This window comes from Amblyomma mixtum, chromosome 3 (genome assembly GCF_055824585.1).
Source record: "Amblyomma mixtum isolate Tamu chromosome 3, ASM5582458v1, whole genome shotgun sequence".
In the NCBI taxonomy this organism is placed as follows: Eukaryota; Metazoa; Arthropoda; class Arachnida; order Ixodida; family Ixodidae; genus Amblyomma; species Amblyomma mixtum.
The window spans coordinates 175,823,016-175,845,797 of record NC_143014.1 but is presented as its reverse complement, the minus strand read 5'-3'; the positions used below and the strand labels follow the sequence as shown (position 1 = coordinate 175,845,797).

At 48.8% G+C, this 22,782-nt stretch overlaps 1 protein-coding gene across 1 annotated transcript in view; it reads right to left on the bottom strand.

Annotated features, from left to right (window-relative positions):
• Positions 1–2,475: 2,475 nt before the first annotated feature.
• LOC149352804 (nose resistant to fluoxetine protein 6-like) overlaps positions 2,476–22,782 on the bottom strand; it is a 70,522-nt gene continuing 50,215 nt past the window's right edge. Inside the window, exons 4-15 of the mRNA XM_089582006.1 lie at positions 21,073–21,160; positions 19,297–19,430; positions 18,622–18,792; positions 17,598–17,691; positions 16,861–16,953; positions 14,354–14,519; positions 13,362–13,441; positions 12,284–12,406; positions 9,691–9,811; positions 8,984–9,170; positions 7,992–8,134; positions 2,476–6,633 (exon numbers count right to left, since the gene is read on the bottom strand). Of these exons, the coding sequence (XP_089438132.1) occupies positions 6,397–6,633; positions 7,992–8,134; positions 8,984–9,170; positions 9,691–9,811; positions 12,284–12,406; positions 13,362–13,441; positions 14,354–14,519; positions 16,861–16,953; positions 17,598–17,691; positions 18,622–18,792; positions 19,297–19,430; positions 21,073–21,160 (1,637 nt within the window). The 3' untranslated portion in view covers positions 2,476–6,396. The remainder of the gene's footprint in view (positions 6,634–7,991; positions 8,135–8,983; positions 9,171–9,690; positions 9,812–12,283; positions 12,407–13,361; positions 13,442–14,353; positions 14,520–16,860; positions 16,954–17,597; positions 17,692–18,621; positions 18,793–19,296; positions 19,431–21,072; positions 21,161–22,782) is intronic.

The following is a 22,782-nucleotide window of genomic DNA, read 5'->3' as shown; positions in this document are numbered from 1 at the left end:
TTTTCACAATGTAGGGAAGAACTCCGGAAATTTCGACCACCTAAGGTTCTTTAACGTGCACTGCCATCGCACAGTACACGGGCCTGTAGAATTTCGCCTCCATCGAAAGTCGACCACTGCGGCCGGGATCGAACACGTGTCTTTCGGGCCAGCAGCCGAGCACCGTAACCACTGAGCTACCGCGGCGGCTGGTTATGTGTTTTGAACTTTCTTTACCGGGGTCTCGGAGTCAGCATCGCGGCCTGTAATTACATGGAAGCTACTAGCTCCGGCCGATCGTCAGGTGAAGCGCTTCAAATTGCTGTCACAGAAAGTGCAACGAATATTTCGCGCTCTGAATGGGAAGTTTGAATGCAACGCTCATGTGGTCGTCGCTTATCCTAATGCTTACAATATTTCGACTCTGAATGGACCTTCCAAAATTCGTGTACTAAAGTACGAATACAGCCGCCGCGGTGGCTTAGTGGTTTGGCGCTCGGCTGATGACCCGAAAGACGCGGGTTCGATCCCAGCCGCAGCGGTCGAATTTCGATGGAGGCGAAATTCTAGAGGCCCGTGTACAGTGCACGTTAAAGAATCCCAGGTGGTCGAAATTGGTGAGTCTGAGTGGACTGTCTACTCTGGGAGAGAGGGAAGGAGGGCAAATGACTGGAGGGCAAATGACTGGAGGGCACGCGCAATGGCGAGGACCTCGAGGGACAGTGCGGCTGTAGGGCGTAGTACAGCCCGCTGGTGTGGGTTTCAGGAGCGGGGAGGTGGGTATGGTACAGGGCGTAGCCGCAGGGAAGGGAAGGGAAGGGAAGGGAAAACTTTATTTTCACTAATGGTTTTTCCTGCGGTTTGGGGGCATCTTCAGAGACGTCTTGGTTCTACCCCCAGGAGCCTTCTCTGTCGAAGTCGTCCGCCTCTAATCAGTGGTCGGTTGCCCTCAGTCCAGGGCTCCGCTGGCCACTGCCGCCCGTTGAGCTCGCTGTACCAGACCTTGTTGGTCTTCACAGCGGTCGCTGGACAGCAGAGTCTCCCACTGCTCCGCACTCGGGTTTTGTATTTTGGGGACTATGTTTTGGCAGGTCCATGTGATGTGGTATAGAGTAGGTTTTTCGTCGCACCAGGGACATTTGTCCGCGTATATCGTAGGGTGCATTTTGTTTAGTATATGTAGGTTTGGGAAAGAGCCTGTTTGTAATTGTCTCCAAGCCGCAGGAGCCTCGAGGAGCCACGAACGAGGCATCCGTGTAGGCTGCACCCTGGGTATCAAAGAGAGGGGAATGGTGCAGCGCGGCCGCATGACGACGGCCGGCGTGCAGGACGGGGGACGTGTTGGTCGGGAGGGGTAGGATACGAAGATTGGGAGCCAGGGTGGGAATAGGAGAGGTAAACGGGGAGATGGGAATGGGCGAGATACCCGCTTGAGTCACTATTTACAGCGTACGCAACGCAGTAAGTGGTGCGTGCGCAAGCTTACTGCGTACGCCCAACTAAAAGTGTCTAATAACCACTGACCCTGACGGGTAAGGGAAAGCCGGGCAAGCTGCGAGTCACAATGGAGAGTGAGAAGAGAACGGAGAGGATGAAAGAGGCCTGTGGCAGAGAGCTTAGCAGTAGAGGTAGTGGCAGGGAGGTTGAGAGCTGCCTTGTAGAGGCCCACAAGTTGTCTCGAGAGCGTTGAGTCTGAGTGAAGGAAACGTAGGGTGCAAAGTACACCTTGTTGAGGGCCAGCGTGTGGGCAACTCGGCACGCATGAGCCTCGTGGAGACCTGAGCGCCGAGTGACCACGCGCCGCTGGAGGTGAGTTACCAAGTGGCAGGTGGTGACAGCGTGGTGGAGGGCTTGCACATTCTTGGCCGCGTGCAAAGGGAAGTCAAGAACTTTGCGCTGCGTGACGACAGGAATGGGAGAGCCAGAAAGGTGGAGAGAGACGAAGTGGTTGTGTGAGCGCTGGTATGAGGAATGGTTGAGAATTAGAAGCTCGGATTTCTCAGGAGCAGGAGAGAGGCCAGCAGTGGTGAGAAAGGAGTCGATGAGATCTAGGCCACGTTGCAGGGTGTCCTGTACGTGACCGGGAGAGCCAGCGAACACCAGATACTGATGTCATCGACGTAAAATACATGATGCAGGTCGGGAATTTCAGCAAGCTGGGAGTCGAGAGGGGCCATAGCGAGATTGAAAAGGGTAGGAGAGAGAACAGCACCTTGAGTAGTGCCACGGGTGGGGTGGTGGGGGTCGGACAGATGGGTGCCTACTCGAAAGCGAGCCACACGTTGAGAGAGGAATGAGCGGATATAAAAGTACATGCGGGAGCCACAGTCCAGGGAGGCGAGTTAAGAAAGGATGTGGCCCTTCTTACAAGTGGTGGATGCCTCGTTGATGTCCCTGTATTTTGCTACAAGGAAGCAGCCGGCGCAAATACGCAGAAAGGCACTGACTGAGGAATCAGAACTGCATTAATAATCGAAACGCCGCCAAGCGAACAGCTCATGTTTTGACACTGTTTATTTGCGCACTAAATGTGCAAGGGGGGCACATAATACGAGCATACACACAAACACACTGTAGATGTATATACAGCTGTAGCTGTATGCATCTGTGCATTCTGTAATCCAATAAAGCAACTGATGTCGCAAAATACGACTTACCGCGTAATCTATCACAAATTGATACGCTTGATAAAATGACATATTCAACAGATGCATTGCTTAGCCCGCTAGAAAACGAATTAACTGCTGGTCCATAAGGCACATACCGCTGGCGCAGCACAGAGTATATTTTGCGTCTGGCCATTGGATACTGTTGTGGATGTTCATACCGTTGGACGAAAAATTGTCCATCACACTATATAATGAGACAACAATGGCTTATGCCGACTTGTTTGCATATATGACACGTGAGGAAAACTGTTTTCATTGGGCCAGCAGGGCCAGTGGATTGCCGCTCTTCGCAAAAGCTCCTTTGTGTGTACGTTGTGGCTTGACAAATTTGATTTCAGCTCCATTTGTGGGTGCTCTTGAGATAATTCCGGATGCAGATGTCAGGTGACGGCCTGAGAGGTACGGCACCATCTTTCTTGCGGTCGAAATGCGGTTGGTACTTGCGGGTGCCCTTGAAGAGCTGAATGTAGTCCCGAGGAACTCGCCGGTAGTCTTTTTGGTTCCAGGGAAGCTCTCGAAGAAATCCCGACGAGCATTTCCGCTTATGCTGGCGCGAGTGAATGAACGCTAGCGGCCGCCGTCCGTGTTCCGGCCTATAGTGAGTCGGATATCCTTCATTCCGTAGCACATTTTAACATCAACGATTCCTAGGCGCACTGTGGGCGCTGGTTACACTGTCCAAATAGATGTCGTTGGAGTTTACACGTGTTGCCGTCTCCTTTTGTCTCCAGGAATAAGGCTTCCCGCCGTTAGCGAGTGAGGGCGCCGCAACCATGGAGTTGTCCTCTTTCAAAACACACACATAGGGCTTACGTATTCGTTGGTTTACAGTCTCATTATGCTTCACTGCAGCCGAACCATGTTTTTTTAAAATTTTTCTTCAAATTTCTAAGGCGACAAAAACTGCATTTTTTTCGTTTCACTGTAACCAATAAACGGAAAAGTGAAAAGAAAAACTGCAAACGCAGATTGGCGTGGCGTAAATCAACGCGAATTATTTACCGCCTCAACACCTTAGGAACGTGAAAAAATGCCTGTGAAGTGCCTGATGCTTGCGTAGCTTCTGTGTAAAAGCACACATTGCTGCATGGGTTGTCTATCGGTGACGTCGTCTGGGCATCCAGTAGAGATACATGGACGTTTCCGGCAGGCTGACACAGCGGAGGGACGCACCCGCAGCTGTATCAGCTAACGCGGTACGCACCGAACACGCAAGTGAGATAACGCCACTTGCTCAAGTGAAGGCAGCTACGGTTTTGCAGTGTCGAAGACTCAGCAACCACTAGTTCACCTCGTCAAGCCACTCTGGGTGATAACAAAAGAGCACAGTTCATCTAGAGATTCTGTTGGCCATGCAGCCATGTTCCTGCCTAGCAGTTCTGCTGGCTGTAACAGATCTACTTCGGTGTACAAACTAACAATATGCATTGTTTACGAAAGACGTCTACTACGTCTTAAAGAACTGCTCCCTTAGAGAACTGTGTACTGCTGGCACAGTTCTGTAAGGGAAGGCGTCTACCTTCTGCGCGTCTATATACAAAGGTAGCGATCATAACAACAATAACAACAACAAAGAAAAAAGAAGACATCAACACGGCCCGGCGCTATGCAGTCCCAAAATTGTATGCTTAGTGCTATTTAGTTGCAAAAAAAATACATAAAGGCATGTTCAATTAGGCTTGTCTTCGCAACTGCGCGACTCGGGGTAACGGCCAATGGAGAAAGCGCAAAAGACGCTGGCGACATGAGTAAACTTAATTGTTGATTTAGATGCCAAGTTAAAATGTCAGAAAAGACAAAATGACCCCTGTTAAAAGGACCCTGAAATGCTTCTTTATCACAGTAAGTTAATCCTCACAACATTTACATTACGTGTCTATGTGAACGATTGGAAATCTCGCGGCTCTGAATCTGAAATAAAGCGGCTCTATGTACAGCGGAAAACTTACGATGGAGAGATTTAGCACGTCGAAGACGAATTAACATAGACGTATATCGAATTAGCGTAGGCCAGCTGCGCACGCTCAGTTTCTGAATATGACCAACGGGGCCGCACACCTGCCACTGTGCGTAAGCAGCTGACATCGGTAATCCGGTAATGTCTACGCTATAGTTCGGCTCGGCTATGCTAAAACCCTCTAACCTCGCTCCGGGAATCATTCTCTATTTCCTGCGCCTTTTCAAATTTTCGCCTTTTTTTTTGTACTGACATGTGCTTAATATTTACTGTTTACATATCACAGCAGAGAGGTGGCAACTGTTAGCCAGATGCATTCGTTCAGCGTCACGGACGGCTGATGCCAATCGGTGCGGAAGGCACATAACGCAGGACGAGCAAGCCTGGCGAATCGCATCTAAGCCAGTACTAACGAAATTAAACGCACGAGGAAAAATGTGTATAAAACACCCTCACTCGGTAGAGCATCGCGAGCACGTCGCAGTACCGACAAGCAGTGCCAGGCTTAATAGGGCTGACGAGAATATAGGGAAAGGTTAGGAGGAGGTGAGAGGCAGTTTTTGATCATTATTAACTCCGATACTGATTGCTTCAGAAAAATGCTTGCCGTAGGTAAACCCATAAGGTTTGGTCTTTCATACTGCAGACACTTTGCAACTTTGATAAAATGTGTTTGGGGGCCTCAACACAAAGCAAAAATCCTGACAGATCTTTGCCGGCCACATTCCATGAGAGCCTAGTGCCTTATTTTGACCTATGATGCACTAAACGCCGCATTAAATAAGTACGTCATCATTCAGTACCCCGCCTCTCAAGTTCTTTCTTTTCTTTTTTTTTTTTTGTCCGAAGGCAACGACTCCACACATGCATATGCGTGTGCTTTTGTCGGAGGGCAGACCCTGTCAGAGAACTGCTGAAAGTCCTATGCGCTCCGAGAGATTTTATGTCTTTGTGAGAAATCTCTCGTGAATTTGCAAACGGTGGACTGCAGGTCCCTCTTCCATCGCATCGTCAAGCTCACTGCTGCCGCTTGGCTTCGGCAGCTCTCATCATTCTGCCGTTGAGTTCCCGCAGCCGTGGAGCGGTCCTCTTCGGCTGACTAGCGTGCTGCTGCCACCGCCCACGCTCTGCTGCTTCATTCAGTCGGACTGCTCCGCCTAGGCTGGGGGAGTCTTTCGCGGTGGCAGCGTGCCACATAATTCGGAAACGCAATCTACTAACCTACGTGCTCACTGAGTGACGTCACGGCCAAGTGATGTTAGGTTTACCTGCAGGTTGCGGCAGCTTTTTCGGCTGTTTGACGGTACGATGCAGTCCGCACGTGTTTCTTGAAACGACAGCGAGGCGCTCTTAGCTCGATGGGTCAAGCATCACTTTGAGAATCAAGAGGCTTTGGGTGCAGATCTCGTCAGCGCACATTGCTTATTCTCATACTTCTAGGAAAAAAAATAGAAAAGAAATCGCACGAGTATCATAGCCTCTGCTACGCATGTAGCATCATTGGCATTTCTTTTAGTGGTTGCCAGCTATATCGTTAGAAGCCCCACAGTAACGAAGACAAGCCTACCGATTACAGGTAAGTCTGAACAACAACAACAAAAAAAGATGGCGCAACTAAATAACAAATAACAAGGTCACACACGCACGCACCCTGCATAGGAAAACGAGCATCCACCAAAAGTCTTTAGCCCTGCTTCACTTGAGGGACGGACGTCCCTTGAGCATATGTGGGAGGCGTCTGGCGTCCTCGCGAAGGAAGACACTTTCAGGTGGGACGCGCGGAAGTTGCACTTAAACGCCACAGCTACTGGTGCCATTCTCGAAGGACTTGGTGTGCGCGTCCGGGGTCTTCGAGAAGTCCCGCGCCAGTATCTTGTCTGGCTTTTCGTGTTCGATGTGGTAGCCGTTCTGGCGAACCGACTTGCCCAACAGTATCCTCTCGAGCAGAATGAACGGCGACTCGAAGGTCAAACTGAGTGAGAAGGACAGACAGTAGGCCGAGAACAGGTGGCCCAGGTAGACGTAGCCCTGCGAGCAAGTGAATTGCACTGTCAGGGTGTTTTTTTTCCAAGGAAACACTCTAGAGGGTTCACGCTTTGCCATACTTCCTATTAACTCTGCTCAGTCACATTAGACAGCTCCAGCACAGCAAGCACTTACTAGCGTAGAAATGCTGAACCAGCCGAGGCCCTGCTGCGCGAATGCGCGGCTGGAAGCGATGCATACGTGCAAGTGCACATGTGCCGCAGGCATCCGCGGCTCATCCGGTATACTTCTCCGCTGCGCTAAAATTCTCTCTTGCTATATACTGCCGAGAAAGTTTCATGCCATACCACCTTAGATACTATTCAGAGAACAAATGTTACCTGTCGCAAGTTAAACGACAGGTGCATGCAAATACGTCGGCATTTGCGCAGACAAAGCAGGTTACACTGTACCTACCAGCAGCGCTTTCGCGTGTTGCGGCGGGAGTCGGAGCAGACCGCCAACGTTTCGTTCCACTTGTCCGGAAGTCTAGTCTGGCAGCACAGAACAGACTGCAGTGTGATATATGCTGGCACTTGCGCACAGTCAGCGCAGCGCTCGCACTACAGTGCATAGATGCTAGTACCCGTGTCCCGATTTGTGGAAGAAACTACAGCTATATACGTCCCGCTCTCTCTTCCCTGTTTCTTTTATGAGCGTATCTTGCACATTTGCGTGCGCGATGCATATTAGTACTGTAATAACTTAATTGCCATATGTTCAGTGACCCGCCTCCAGAAGGAGCAACGAACTGCGCATGCGCCGTCGGCTCCTTGCAGATGCAAATCGCGAAGCATGACACAAACTTCCTATCATTAAAGCTTCTACATTCTACGTGACCGCGAGCAGAGGCTTGTGCCAAAAGAATGCAAGCTGCACGCCTGAGGCAGCGGAAGTCTTCGATGCGGTGTAGTGTGCTTCCTTCACGTGGGTTCACCTTGGCTCTGTGCACAGGTACTCCCGGTACCTCACACTTGCGCTGCTTGCGCCGTGGTTCTAAGGAACGCGATACGGCGATCGAGCGGGATTCTAGGCGCGCGGGTGTCGGCGGTGACCAGTGAAGAACGAATTTTATCACGGCGAACAGTGAGTGCAATGTCATCGCTGCTGTCACGCCTTCGCAGCTCAGTGCAACCGACAGAGCATTCAGGGGTAATGAATGTTGCCTGCGCCGAAGAGCGTAATAACGTGCACCGCAGTGAAGTGGCCGCGGACAAACCCAGAAACGGAGCAACGTTTGACGCCTCAGCCCGCCCCAGTAAAACTGCACAGCGGCGTAGAAGTGTTCAGTGCGCCAACCACATTTTCCATGACGTCCCGCGCAGCTCAGTGGGTGCGCGTATAATAATGCGAGAACCTACCACGAAGAACTGCGTGGTGTAGAAGGGCTTCTTGAGGTAAGCGGTGTGCCACAGGATGAGCAATGGGTGCACCAGGTACACCAAGTAGGTGAGCCGGCTCAGCGGCACGAAGGCCCTCCACGACAGCACCTTGTTGATGAAGCCTGCGAAATGCATTCGCGCAACTCTGTCAGGAACACGTTCAGTGAAGGTACGACTATATTTCCTGACATGATCCGCCACTGTTGCTGTGGCTTTAATTTCTTTCTCTACTTTAATTGCTCCTCCGTCAGGCAACTGGACAGTCGCTGCGAAGTCTGGTTGGTTTTTACTCTGACTTCAAGCTTGGTGTGCTATCTTGCTGAGATACAAACGCATCACAATACACAAAGTTTGGCTGAGAAAAACAAGATCACAAAAGTAGCGCACCGACTGTAATGGGCGCTTTGTTACGGTCGTGCCCTCGGCAAAGGTTCTGAGGTTATACGCTCGCCTGCGTCCATGTTTCGGCGTACGTGACTCGCGAATATGTGCATAACCTGCTCTGTTCTCCCTTCGGCACGTCCCAAGCGCTCTAGCAGAGCTGATGGGGCGATTGCATTACGAAACTATAAGGACTGTACTGAAAAACATCTTTAAATGAACTCAACACGAATATCCCGTGTTTTGAGCTATATAGAATCAATTTGTGAGGACAGGGACGTTGTTTTTTTCTGTTCATAATCACGCTGTGATGCGGTATTTCAGAAACTACGAAAATATCTCAGTGAAAATACTGCACTGCACAGCTGTTTGAATGGCCACAGACACCATTAAGACAGCTGAGAAAGCTAAGATAGCCCGTTACATTTCTTTCTTAATTTGCCGCGAAAAGCAACACCCGGTCTTATCGTGCAGTGTGTTTCAAGGAACAGCAAAGGTACTCGACCGAGAGCATAGCAAGAAGTTTGAAGTCTACATCTGAGCAAACATGTTTTAGAAAAAGAAAGAGGAGGCGGCGGCCCCTGTGGCACCTCCGTTTCCGGTGGCGCAGGCGACCACCATCCAGGCGATGCCGAGCGCCCAGGCAGTGCGGCTGAGCGCCGCGTAGGCCACGGCCACGGGCAGCGACGGCGCCTCGTACGCGTTCCAGTTGTACACGCCGAACACCACCGTCATGTTCACCAGCGCCGCCGCCAGCCAGCCCAGCAGGCGGGCCACCTGCAGAGGGCGCGCTAGTGAGCTCTCACGAAGCGTAACAGCAGGCATGCCTTTAGTGTCACTGTCACTTTTAAAGTTTCGGTATTGTTAGAGATATAACTATAACTTTGTATGCACTTGGCTTTGACCTTCGCGCTGTATGGCTGATTGATTGGGCTCTTGCGAAATGTGAAACCAGTAACGAGCGCTACCTGAGACACACACAGCAGGCCGAAAAAAGTGTCGTGTTCGTGTGTTCCTTCGCTCTTCGTTCATGAAACCAGTAACGTTTTCTATCAGGCGCCTTGTCAGCCCGTTCCCTTCTGCCGTTGGTTTCTCTGTACTACACCGATGTCTCAGCTGTTTTAAATTGTGGGTGGCTGGATATCGTGAAAAAAAAACAACAAAAAAACACGATGATCCGAATGGATCCTTCGTGTTTCCTCCGCCCGTAGCCCGATAGAAAAATCCAGCACTGTCTAGTTCCGCTTGCCCCGTTTCCTCAGTTTTCGTTCGTGCTGCTTGCCACTGCTGTCCTTACCCTGTTGATGTGCAGCGTTTTGTTCTTGTAGAGGAAGTACCCTGTGGCCATGCCGATGCAGAAGGCTGTCAGGTGTGTGTAGGGCCGGTATCCGATGAAGCTCATGAACTCGTTGAAGTGGCTGTTAAGAGCGGAGATAAGGAATGCCAGAAAAATCGCGTTAGTTGAGCACACGTTGAAGTAAAAAAAATTCGAATTTCGTAGAATTGTACCTAGCCATCTCGACGTTGGGGCACACTTAAGAAGAGATGCGGGTCTTAAAACTATTTTTTTTTATTTATAGCACAATTCTTATTAAAATATCTATGCATGTGTGTTTTTATGTAGGGTTCAAATATGCAAAGACTTTAAATATCACATTTAGAATTTGAGTTATAAGCAGTTTTGGTATTTTATATGGCTGTTCTTTACAGGCCATTAGCCAAAAATGTTTATAAATTACTTGAAATATTGGCAGAACTGAATCACCGAAGATGCACTTTGTGCGATGGTGTTGTTTTTAGACTTGCCTCGTTCTGAATAAACGTACAAAGTGGTTTGACGGTAATTTAGTAAAGAAACTAATTAAATTTAATGCATAATGTAAAAAGCCAGGGAAAATACCATCACCGCACAACTCTACTCTTGCCGAATAAATTGATCCCAAGCTCATTTCAGTTGCCCGAGACAAACCAGAGAAGAAGCCCCTAAGGCAGAGACTATTTTTAAAAACACGAACGGAGATAAAGAGGCTTGGAGTCTGTGCACTTATCGAGTCGCAGGAAATCGAGTCGCGGTAAAACGCACATAGGTTTGGCTTCACTGATGCGGTGCCATCTTGAGAAGTGCCAAACGAAAGGGCGCGAAGCGAGCTTTCAAACAATAGGAAAATGGCGGCGATCAGAGAGAGGTTTAGGAATTGCGATCGCGCGAAGTCGAACGTCATTTTGAAGCTCGCGCTTCGTTATTCAGCCGCGCGACTCTCTTAAGTATTTTTTTTTTTTTGCACTTTGAGACCGTTTTAAGCATGGGTATTTTGCGGAGATATACAGTTGAACCTCATTATAACAAAACTGAAGGGGTCCGCCGATTACTTCGTTATAGCTGTAGTTTCGTTATAGCCCGTGCTGACCGAGCTTCCAAGGGGAATAGTCATTCCTTCGTTATATCCATTATTTCGTTATAACCTGTTTCGCTATAACGAGGTTCGACACTTTGAAGTATATTTATTACGAAAACGGCTACTTGGGCTAATTGGTATAGATTCATTGCTACGAGGCAGCGCACAGAGACGACGAACAAGCGCCTTGCTGTGTGTCTTTTCTTGTTCGTCGTCTCTGTGCGCTGCCTCGTAGGCTCTGTGCGCTGCATTTTATTATTACGAAAAACTGCTTTTTCAAAATTGGTTTTTTTTCGCGTTTTTTTTTGCTATCTCAAGAACCGCACCCTCCATTAAATTTGTCTTCAGTGCTTTCTTTATCGTGGGGCAGCGTGTCGTATAGTGCAGCAACTTAAGGTGGTGCAAGGAATTGCTCCCGTTCTTACACTCAATATAATATCAAACGTGGCGTAGCCCGTACGGTCCTACTGAAAATAAAGGGTGATAGGCAATGCGTCCTCTGCGTAAAGGAAATTACTTATTCAGTCGAAGACAGACGGACATCTTTACCTTCATTCCGGACTGCATGGCTTTAGCGTTACGGCATGGGTGCACCGCACAAATCTCGCTGCGCAAGGTTATATTAGTAGTTGGTGATAAATAACTATTAGCTGTTCGTGGGGATTCAAGGACCTCTTGTTCAACCCTCTGCTCCTTGTTCCGACATTCGTGTTTCAGAAAAAGAAAAGCCCAACCAGAGCACCGTCTCCTAGTTGTGAGGATCGACTATGCGAAAAAAAAAATGAAGCGGAAAGAGTACTTGAATTCGTGTTATTACAGGGGTAAGTATGACTACTTATTTGTGCTTATATATTTAGCCTTCGTTAATTAGTGTACAAGTATATGCAATTAGCCTTCATTTCTCGATGGGTCCCTGTAATGCTCGCTCATAAAATAGCAAACTGCGGCGGCCGAATTTTAGGAGTGGTGTTTTAGGAACGTTTCAGTTTGCCGGTAACAGTGTAACCTTTTGTGTAACCTTCAAGGCGCTAGTCCTCGAAAACAAAAGTGACTGTTCTCGGGCGGTATGCCATTTTATTAAATAAAAATATGTTTGTCTGTCCTGCTGTCGTCTAAAGACTTAAAGAAGCAGCACAAATACACTAGGACAAAAACATACACACACATGTGCACGCACAACACTGTGTGTGCATTTGTGTCTTTTACACTTTTCTACCGTTGTCGACGTCTGAAGGTTTAGTACGTTAAGGTTTTGTACGCTGCGCAAATTTGTTATTGGCCGACGCCATTGCCGTTACCTCTTGTTTTTTTTTGTTTTTTTCAGCCACGCCAGCTCATAGGAGCCGGTCCTTGGAGAAACGAAATAACGCGCAAACAGCTCTGTAAATCCGGCCCCTGACCACCTTTAGTTGGTTCTTGTGGAAACAACTGAACCCTGCAAGTGGGCCACCCCAGGAAGAGGTTGCTTGTCTACACGAGCCTCGGCTTACTCACTCTGGATCAGGATCCACGAAAATGGGGATGGGCGGGAACTGCCAGATGTACGTGAGCACCGCCACAGAGGCTATAGACGCTACTCCCAGGATGGCCAGCAACGTGAAGCTCACCGAGGGCCTCCTGCAAGTACAGTTGAGTGCGATGCGTTGAAGTGCCAGAGCTCTTTCTTCGCCATCGGAAAGCTAGACAACAAAACACTGAAGTTTGCTGCAACGCGCGAATTAAGCGTGAGTAGAACGTTCCTGATAAGTGTTTGTAGTAGGACGCAATCTATGTGCGAACTGAGCACAGTTACATGAACATGTGCATTAACCGCAAACCTATAAAAAAAACTTCCTCATGCAGTATCACTAGACATATAGCTATATGAGGACGATCTTTTGAGGTTTACAGGGTAGCTGGCGTCGGGAACTGCATATTCGTAGGCGTAATAACACCACATGGCCAACTTCTGACCACACATGGCAGGTGTTTTTAAACCCACTCAGCGCTTTGCCTGTGGCGTGATAGCAATAGGTGACCGCATCCTGACCACTGACAACGCATCTCTGTCCAGCAAAACCGCATTCGAACCGCACGTGGTGAACGTGCATCTGCTACTTTGCACGATGGAGCGAGAACTCGCGGGCTTTTTTAGTCTGACTGTGACAGTCGGGACGAATAACAGCGAATAATAATTAGAGTGTAACAGCTCGGCGTCAGGTCACATGTGCTAAGGGCGACACCATCTGGGGTGAAAACATATATGGCGACCCACTAGTTGCTTTTACGGCGGCACTCACTGAGTGCGCTGTTCACCCTCGCTCATTCCGGGGGCCGCACAAAACCTACAGACACTTGCTAGCGAGTCCGCGCGGGACGTCGTTCTGTCGCTGATTCCTGATCTTTGCAATCCCATCGTGACCCATTATCATCACCATAACGAAAAGAACGCTTGTTTGAATGGTCATACAAATTATAATCAACATTGCGTTGTCGACCATCCACATGTGCTTTGCGCATGGACAACGTTAAAGTAGAAGACAACATAACGTATCGTGAGACCACATCCTTGAAAGCTGCAGCGGTAACTTACTTGAACATCAAGATGAATATGATGGGAGCGATGATATAATAGTGCATGTCACAGGACAGGTACCACCCGTGAGGCAAGCACTGCATAGAGTAAAAAAAAAATGGTTATCAATAATTTTGTTTTCTGCTGAGACTCTTTGCCGGTGCGCTGCAAAAAAAAAAAGAAACAAGTATCGCCCCCTCCTACATGAATGGTCTGGTACCGATTCGCCCCTAACTTTAATTTGTGCTAAGTCATCAGAGCCTCGCTGCAGGCGAGGTGTAATGAGCGCTAGTGGGCCCGACGTGAGCAAAAAACACGGACAATTACGCATGTACGGACTGAAATAACGGGAGAGAACCGTACTTAAATGAAAGCGAAAGATAGTCGTGCGTACGTCACAGTAGTTGATTCAGGTGTACACTGCCACACACCAGCATTTAGTGCTGTTTACGAAACGGCTGACGACGTTACCTTTTGGCCATCAGCAACTCATCGTATCCAGCACCAGTGTTTATGGTTGGTTTGGTTTATGTGGTTTAACGTCCCAAAGCGACTAAGGCTATGAGAGACGCCGTAGTGAAGGGCTCCGGAAATTTCGACCACCTGGGGTTCTTTAACGTGCACTGACATCGCACAGTACACGGGCCTCTAGAATTTCTCCTCCAAAGAAATTCTAGCCGCCGCGGCCGGGATCGAACCCGCGTCTTTCGGGTCAGCAGCCGAGCACCATAGCCGCTGAGCCACCGCGGCGGCCAGTGTTTATGGGGATGGGCATGTTTTCATCACTATACACGCAGAGATCCGGAAAGTTACGCTTTTAAATGAGGCACTCGAACGCAGATAAGAACTCTTAGCCGCTTACCAAAATCAGCAATTAGGCTGACCATATGATTCAACTTTAGTGTGCCTTTCGTAGCGCGCTTGTTAAAAAGTATCAGGAAAGGCAAATTTTACATAAGTGCACTTCTTGTCGCTACGAGGAAGGTGCTACAAAAAAAGCGAAATCTCACCATGTCCTCTCTTTTGAACCACGAACCAATGTACAGAATATTGGTCCACCATCTCTTCTCGCAGGCTTTTGCGAATGGCTGCAGGGTTTCGTTCCAAACGGGCCCGCTCCCGGTAAGCGGCAACAGGATCATCAGAAGAGACACCAGTATGAAGGCCGGCGTTAACCTGCAACCAAGAAAAAAAGAAAGGAAGATGAAAAACACAGGCCAGTGCATAGCCCGCCAGGGCAGCTTTACTCTGGGCTCATCTTTTTCAAGACTTAAAAAACATTGCTTCCAACCGAAGGCTCCTGCATATCTTCATCCATACATGCATGAATGCTCAGTGGCAGGCCATGCCGTCATTAATGTGGCCTACCTCTGAGTTTTTCGTCAAAAAATATGTGCGTATAAATCTGAGCAGCATCAAGCACCGCTTTATTTTATTTGCTCGAAGAAATATATTAGCCCTCCGCATGCGACTGGGAAACAACGAATGTCAATAACAACATGCCAGATATCACCACACGATCAATACTGCTTAACGCAGCACTTTAAGTGCAGTGTGTGATCCTAAAAATGGAGAGTGATTACCTTTGAAAAGCAGTTTGCTCCTTTGCAATGCTTCCTTGCTTAGTTGCGCCTGCTGGCTATACCACATGCCCAATGATCAGCCCATAGGGCACAATGCAGAAGCAGTCACTTACTGTCAAAACGCAGTCGTATAGTAAAAGACGTGATAACGGCACTTTCGACTGCTTACCGTACACAACTACCAAATGAACTTACATCAGCATTTGAAATTTATGCATCAATATCATACGTAGTGCGATTCTTTTTATTTTTACAAAGATAATACGCACCTTTATAAAGTATTAGTGATGAGTATACGTGTGCTCATAAACTAAGTAAAACTGCACGGGCAACGAATACTCTCAGTATTCGGTCAGGGCTTTGCGTGCTACTGGCAAAGTTGCTCCAATCGCGCGTCGCCACTACTTCTGTGCCTCTCCCTGCGTGGACACGCCAGGCCGAGTTCGGCGTCTCTCTGTACACAAGTCACGTGATTGCTAAGAACGCTTCGGCGCCACACAACAGGAAATCGCTTCGCGAGACGCAGACTGCGCGCAGACTGAAACAAGGCTAAGCTGAGAAAACCCTGCGATTTGCGTGTCGATTCGATGTCCTTTAGAGCCGAGTTTATTCAAATAATCGCGATTACCTTCAAATCGATGCCCTGACTCTCGTCAGACGTTGCCTTTTTTTTTCTTCATCCTTCCTTTCTCTGCACGCATGAAGTCACGCACGGCTGTGCAGCCCTCGTGTTAGCTTTCGCAAACTTCGTTATAGCGGCCAAGGTGACGGCTTCGCCAAGCGTTTCATTCGAGCCCTCGTCCACGGCCGCTCACTTACGGGGCATCATGGCTGTAGCTTAAACAGGTCGCCGCCGCCGCCGCATGAAGCCAAGCGTGGCGCGCGCATTTTGTACATTTACTCTTGCTATTGTTGTTTTCATCATAGGCTCTTTTCCGTGGCGTCGGTGTGGTATTCGGTGTGCAGAATGTTTTCCTTGCATTACTCCCGATAATTGTCAGGTTCCGCTTCGCACTTGCAAACAAACTAAAGGAAGCTTTTCACTCTTGCAGCTCCTTTCCGGGCAGCGCGGAAAGGCCGAAAACTATAAGGAAATACGCTGAAATCACATTAATCACGTCCTTTCGCGTTGATGGGTTTTTCTGTTTAAGTATCATTCTGCGTGATGCTTGGAACGGGGCTGCAACCTCCTGCTGATAGGCACTTATGAATGTTCGTTTAAGATAACTCGGCGTGAGCTTTGCGGCATGCGAGGAGTGATGAACGCTTGGTGGCCTACGTGAGCAAAGAAGACGTACAACGAGGCTGTTTCTGGGGCTAGTCGGTTGCTCAAAAATTTCACGAAAGTGTAAGCGCACAAGAAGACGGACAAGCTTACCTGCATGCATCAAACTCCTGCATACAAACTTCAGTTCTGTGAGAGCGAACTGCTGCAGTCATGGGTACACCAGTTTAACTGATTCAGTAGCACACATTGGCGTAGGTCAGCATTTCGCACTGTTCACGTACAGAGGTCGACGGCATTCGCGGACACGCGTCTTTTCTGGCCGTCAGGAGCTCACTATGCGACCACAGGACTTGCGGCGAAACTGTCACAGAGAAAACAACGTCCTTATACGACGGGCGATGGGGGGCAGATTACTGCCGGACGCTAAAGGAACGTATTCAGTGCCATAATTATAACTTTAGATCGCGGAGCGCTCCCACCCGCGGAGCGCTCCCACTTTCCTCTTTTAAGTAAAAAGTTACTAACGGAGGTCATACAATAGGGAAATGAGGACCGCATTTATTGCGCGCGGCTCAACCCGGCCTTACATATTTTTTTCTTCATTCAGTTTTTCTTTATCTGCTAGTGGAAGGCGTGTCATTTATTTCAGTCCATGTAACACGTTGCACGTGGACGCGTCGTCATAGGCTTTTCTAGGTGAACTCACCGCAAGTACCGATGGAGGAAATAGCTGAATGGATTGAAAGAACCCTGGCACTTTTCAAGCTTGTGCAGGCTGTTATACGCCACCAGGATGCCACTGCGTACAGGAACAGGTACAACAAAAAAAATCACACATACACAGTAAGGAAACTGAAAGGAGAGACGATGGGAGTGTAGCTTTTTAATTTAACTCTGAGCTTTCACATTTCTATAGATTTGACCTTGCTCTCGAAGTCAATGCAAGTATACCTTAGTGGCTTCAAGGTTATCAGTGCTACATTAATGGTTGCCTTTATTCGCATTTTCGCTCATCCATATCTTTCTCCTAGGTTATCTATTGAGCCGGGCCGCATAGCCATTGTTTACTTTTTCTCTTTGCACGTACTATCGGGGACAAAAGTGATATACCCCACGCGGCGGGAGCGGAGTAACGGAAAACTGCGTTGCAACGCCATCTACAGGCGGCATCTGGGATCGATACAGCCAATGCGTGACCTTTATTATCAGCAGGCATGTCGCTTGGCTTGTTTCAATGGTTCGTGCTTTAGTTCGCCAAAATGCCGCAGTTTTCCGTTGCTCCGGCTCCCGCCGCGTGGAGTGTACCACTTTTGTCCCCGGTAGTACATTCGACTCGGGAATAATTTCCCGTAATGCAAATTGAAACCGCCCAGCAGACTGAGTGAGTGTTTTGGTATTGAGTATCGAGAGGACCACCCTTGTCCTCGTTCCCCCTGCACTCACGACATGGTGACGAAGGTCTCGACGGCCGGAAACACGTTGAGGACAATCTGGAAGGGGAACGACTTGCCGTACTCGAGCGCTTCGAAAAGGCCGCCTGCAGAAAGGACACGCGCGCATGAGGCGAGGTTGCATCCTTGCCGGCGCCCAAAACGGCGCCCCCGTTTACGACCGCTCTTGGGAGGGCCTTGATCGGCAGACAGCGACGCGCCGGCGTGCGTTGCCCTCGCCATATTTATGTACATGCGTTTAAGGCGCTGATAAAAAAAGAAAAAAAGAAAACAAACCAACGAAGCAGGATATTGCAGCAGTGACGCAAACAATCGGCGTGTCATTAAATGGGTGTCTCGGCGTAAAGGGCTCAGGCATTGAATTATTCAATGCGCCGAGCAGGAGGTAATTAAATCTGTGTCAAGATGCGCGCCTCAATGCACGGCTGACGAGCGCTGGGCGTCACGGCTGCGGCAAGCTGTGGCGAGGGCAAGCTCTAATGGGCGGCTCTGACTCGCGTGCGTCCTCCTGGGCGCATTGGGCGCCGGAAGATCCCCGCTTACGCCGGGGTGCCCCGGGCCAGGTCACCCTGTTACCGGGCTTCCACATGTCTTTAAGGTGCGCCCACCTTGAGATTGCGATGAATGATTAGCTCGGGGCCAGGATCAGGTGGCCGTTCTAGGGCAACCGGCTACAAGGCCACAGTTTGACTGCTGTACCCGCGAGTACATGCTCACGGTCACGTTTCATTTTTACGCGGGATGCTGGGGATGCCTGCTACTCGCGACAGCGGTCGCTTTGTGCGAGTCCCACGGAACAGTGTTAAGCAAACTGGTTCAAGCAGCTGGCTATAGGCTTGAACGTTCAGACAAGTGCTGCGGTTACTCCAACAAAAACGTCTGCAGCAGCACATGCATGAAGTGCGCAATTAAAGCTGCGTGCAGTATATGAACAATCCGTGTCTTTAAGGAGCTCGTATTGCCGCGGTTCTCGGCCGGCGCGCGACAAGTGCCCTGGACAAGCGAAAGTGGCCCACCGGAGAGGACGTAGCTCTTGTAGAAGAAAGTGTGCCCCAGGATGATCCAGGCCATGGTGATGACGCGCATGCCGTGCAACGGCTCCAGCACGCCGATGGCGGTGCGCGTACTCAGCAGCCGCTTGCCGTTCGTGAAGGCCGAGAACGACAGTAGCACGTCCAGCACCACGTCTGCGAGGAGCGGGCCGGAAATGTGAAACTACTCGCTTGTCTTGCTGCCTTGTAGATACCTACTCTGCCACACCGGGTCAACGGGGAAGATTTTGCTCCGAACTAAAGAAGCGCTTCTTTGAGTCTGAGTAAATTTTTGCAGAGAATGTTTTACGAAACAAATCCCGACGTAAGAATACACGAAAGAAAAGTGATTTTATATTCAGGGGACAGTTCAAGATGACAGGGCCTTAACTATTGGTTTCATACACTGCTGCGTTGTAAAAAAATGGTATAGAATGCGTAACAAATAAATTAAGGAAAGCGTGAGAAAATCTAGAAATCTCTACCATAGACTCCGCACAAATTTTCTTGTTTTCAAGCAATATTTTTCCTCTCTCTCTGCTTGGGCACATTGCAGATATATCCTGAGTTCTTAACAACCAACTTTTTGTCGTGTTAGTGATGTTTTCTCTGCTCCTTGCACCAGTCAATATTGGATCAACAAATAGAAACTTCGCTCACTTCTATTCGTCTCGCTGTCCTTCTCGGCGTACGAGGTGACGTCTTCGTGGGAGATCCAGCTGTGCAGCACCCTCGGCGCCACGTCCATGAACGTGCCCAGCAGCACCAGGCAGAAGAAGAACGCAAGGATGGCCCTGCGCATGCCGTCAAGCAACGTCCACGTCACATCGTGCGCCGTTATGCCGGAAAGCTGGGCCGTCCCGTCGTACATTCTTGCCGGGGCCAGCACTGTTGCTTACCAATACTGTTAACAAGGCAGAGAAAATTCCTGTTGTATTTATCCGTCCCATGTTCTATGGTGCGCGACACAGCCGCTTTCGATGAATTCGCTTGGAACCAAAGCAGCGAATGCCGTCCCATGGCTTTTTTCAACGCTAGAATAACGCGTAACCAGAGGCTGACGTCACAAAAGGAAGCATCGGAATGAGGCCAAACGAATGCCTCCTGTATAATAAATGCCTGCCATATCTGCCGGAAATGGCGAATCAAGTCCTTCCCTGTACCTCTCTCCTACCTTTCCCGGCTCAGTAGTTTTCATGCCTACAGTATTCCTGCTCCCGCTCGTCACGTAGGGCCCCGTCGGACTGTACCGCGTCACGGAGGCCATAGGGAGCGCGGCACCGCATCCCGGGTGACGTAACGCGGGGTTCCAGCCGGATCGCACCAGATCGTGAAAAAGCGGGGAATAGGATGACCTGTCAGGCATCTATAACACAGAAGGCGTTCGCCAGACGAAGGCGAGGAACGAGAATGGAATCGACCAGTTTTCTCTATTTGTCACGATTGTATTCGACGGCACTGGTACATGCGGTAGTGTATCTGCTGTGATAGGAAGTGATGCGGCTCATCCGCAAGGGCTACCTGCGTGGGCATATAGATAGATAGATAGATAGATCTTTATTTAGACAACAAGGTCTCGGATGCAGGGGCAAAAGGCAGATGCACTCTGCCTGACGGGGCCCAAGCACCCGACACAATGCTCACGACAAGCGGCAAAAGAAGCAAGAAGCATATGGTTTATATGTGTATGCTGATGCTAATAGAAATCACCGGGAAGATTTTGGGCTCGTATGTATACCATAACCACGTAGGCAGCATTCCTCGGGAAGAGCCGATGTCGCATAACAGCACAATTTGCGGCCCGGTATTTGCTTCGGCACTATTCTTTGCTCCTCTGCCCGGCCAGCTTTAGCAGGAGCAGGATTCTTGGAGTTAATTAATTGTTCAAGATTTTATTTCGACATGTTCAGTGTGACAGAATTTACGTAGAAGTAAGCCTGTCTGATTAAAGGTTGCTCTCTCAAACGCATGTTTAAATATATAACGTGAAAAACTAAGAAGCAAACGTTCCCAGATAATTTTCTTATCACCAGTAAAAACACGGAGTACACGTTAGTGTGCAGTACACAATTCTTCACCATTCCTCGGTCCCATGGTTTTAATATTTTTGGTCTGTTGGCGGTGAGGACAACGAGATAATGGGGAACAGCGCCGAAGCAGCATCTTTTGCGTGCATGTCTGGCATCGTGTTCCGAATGCAAGTTTATTTTTACAGCGGTCAGAGGCATTACCAGTAAGTACGTCTTTATTTTTTTTCTTCGTTCGATTTGGAATAACCAGTAAGAAGCCAACCCTTTGAATTGTTATAAAAGTGTTCCCGGTTTCACGAAGTGGACACACTTGCGACATCCTGTGGGGTTTCTAGCATTATGCATAGCTGTAAAAGGAAAGGAAACTGCTTGACACTTGGACCGACTCGTTACGGAGGTGACTTACATGGAAATGAGCTGCAATGTCGTGTACTTCGTCGGCTGCAGCTTCTCGCAGAAGGGTACAGACACATCAAGTTGGGCCAGATCTCCCACTGCGAAGAGAGCATTTTGATGCGAAAATTACTCTCGCCTCCTCCGCTCCTTAATGATTGCAAAAGAGTCAGGACACTTGCACAACGCCTCTTGTGCTTATGCACATTCGCTGGTTTCGTTTCGCACTCGCTCTCTGTCAGATAGCCAAGCAGGAGACCAGATACTTCGCGTTGGTTGCCTTTGTCACTCACGGTGTTGTTCTGCCCTTTTCCTTCAATTTGAAATAGGTGAATCAGGGTATCAGCAAAACACTAAAGTTTGGCTCGACCATTCAAAACATCCGTTCGAGGGCAGTGACACCACAACGCAAGAGCAACATGCTGACTAATGTTCGCCTTCTTGCGCAACGTCAAAAACTTCGCAGCACGACGAAGTGCTCTGAAATTCAGACAAAATCAACGATGCTTGGCTTTCGACAACGCTGGCTGATTGTGACGTTCAGCTTTAAGGCGTTAATCTCTTCTTTCTCCATACTCCGGTCTTCCAGACACTTAAGCCAAGACAGGGACTACTCCGGCCTTCTTGCCTGAGAGCCCCTGCTGAAACTTCAGTCAGCAAGGACTTTTCAATCGGAAGGAGATCAGAGGGAATCGCGCTACGCGCGCGTAAAAGCCGAATTCCTATGGCAGTACTGGTCCACCTAGCGATAAACACGTTTAAGGCGAGAACCTTTAACAGGAGCCCACCCACAGTCTGTGGGTAACTGAAGCCCGCTGCAGTTTCTCTTCTTCCATGGGTTGGCTTGCCTTGGCTCGACGCCCAAGCGGATTGGCGCTAAGCCTAGGCAAGTCAAACCAAGAACCAATCCCAGTGAGAGAGAAGAGAAAGTAGTAGAAGAGAAAGTAGTAGAAGAGAAAGAAGAAGAAGCAAGAGAGAGGCAAGAAAAAGAAGGAAGAGAAAGAGGGAGAAGAAGACGGAGAGAGGAAGAATGGGTAGAAAATGGAGGAATGCAAATTATTACCGCTTAATACATATGTTTATCGAAGCCACTAGCCTAGTGTAGCCGGTTTTTCAAGCTTTTCATGTTTCGTTCTTTCCGACATTTAGTGTATCTTTTCGCTCCTCTCACGTCTAGTCGTATACAAGACAAAAATGCCTTGGTCCGGAGTTGAAACACGTTTTAAGGTCTCAAAGTCGTGGCACGTACCAAGATGAAACTGTAACCTCATGATTACAATAAGGTGGATGTTAATTGTAATTATTTGCTCCCTAAAATGACCATGCTCTTCAAAACTCTGATAACGTAGAGAGCGACTGACCTCTGTTTTGCATAAAGCGTTTTCCTTTTCTTCTTCAAGCTAGGAAACTTCTCTTTTATGGCACGAACAGCCTCAAGTACTTCCCAGCAAAAGCATTTTGAGGTATTTTGAGGTAATGCGCATTATTCAGGCTTTTTCGTCACCTGAATACACGACCAAGTGGCGAGTCGAATAAAAAAGAAAACGAAGGTAGGTCATTCGAGCACTATAGGAAGTCATTTTTTTTTGTGTGGTAGAATATTGAAACAGGTTGCCTTTCTAGTTTCTTTCGCGTATGAAAAGAAATGCAATGTGATCTTTTATTTTCTCGTGGCATTAACCTTTTATAGGGCACGTAAAAGCATGAATTTCGGTGCCTGTAA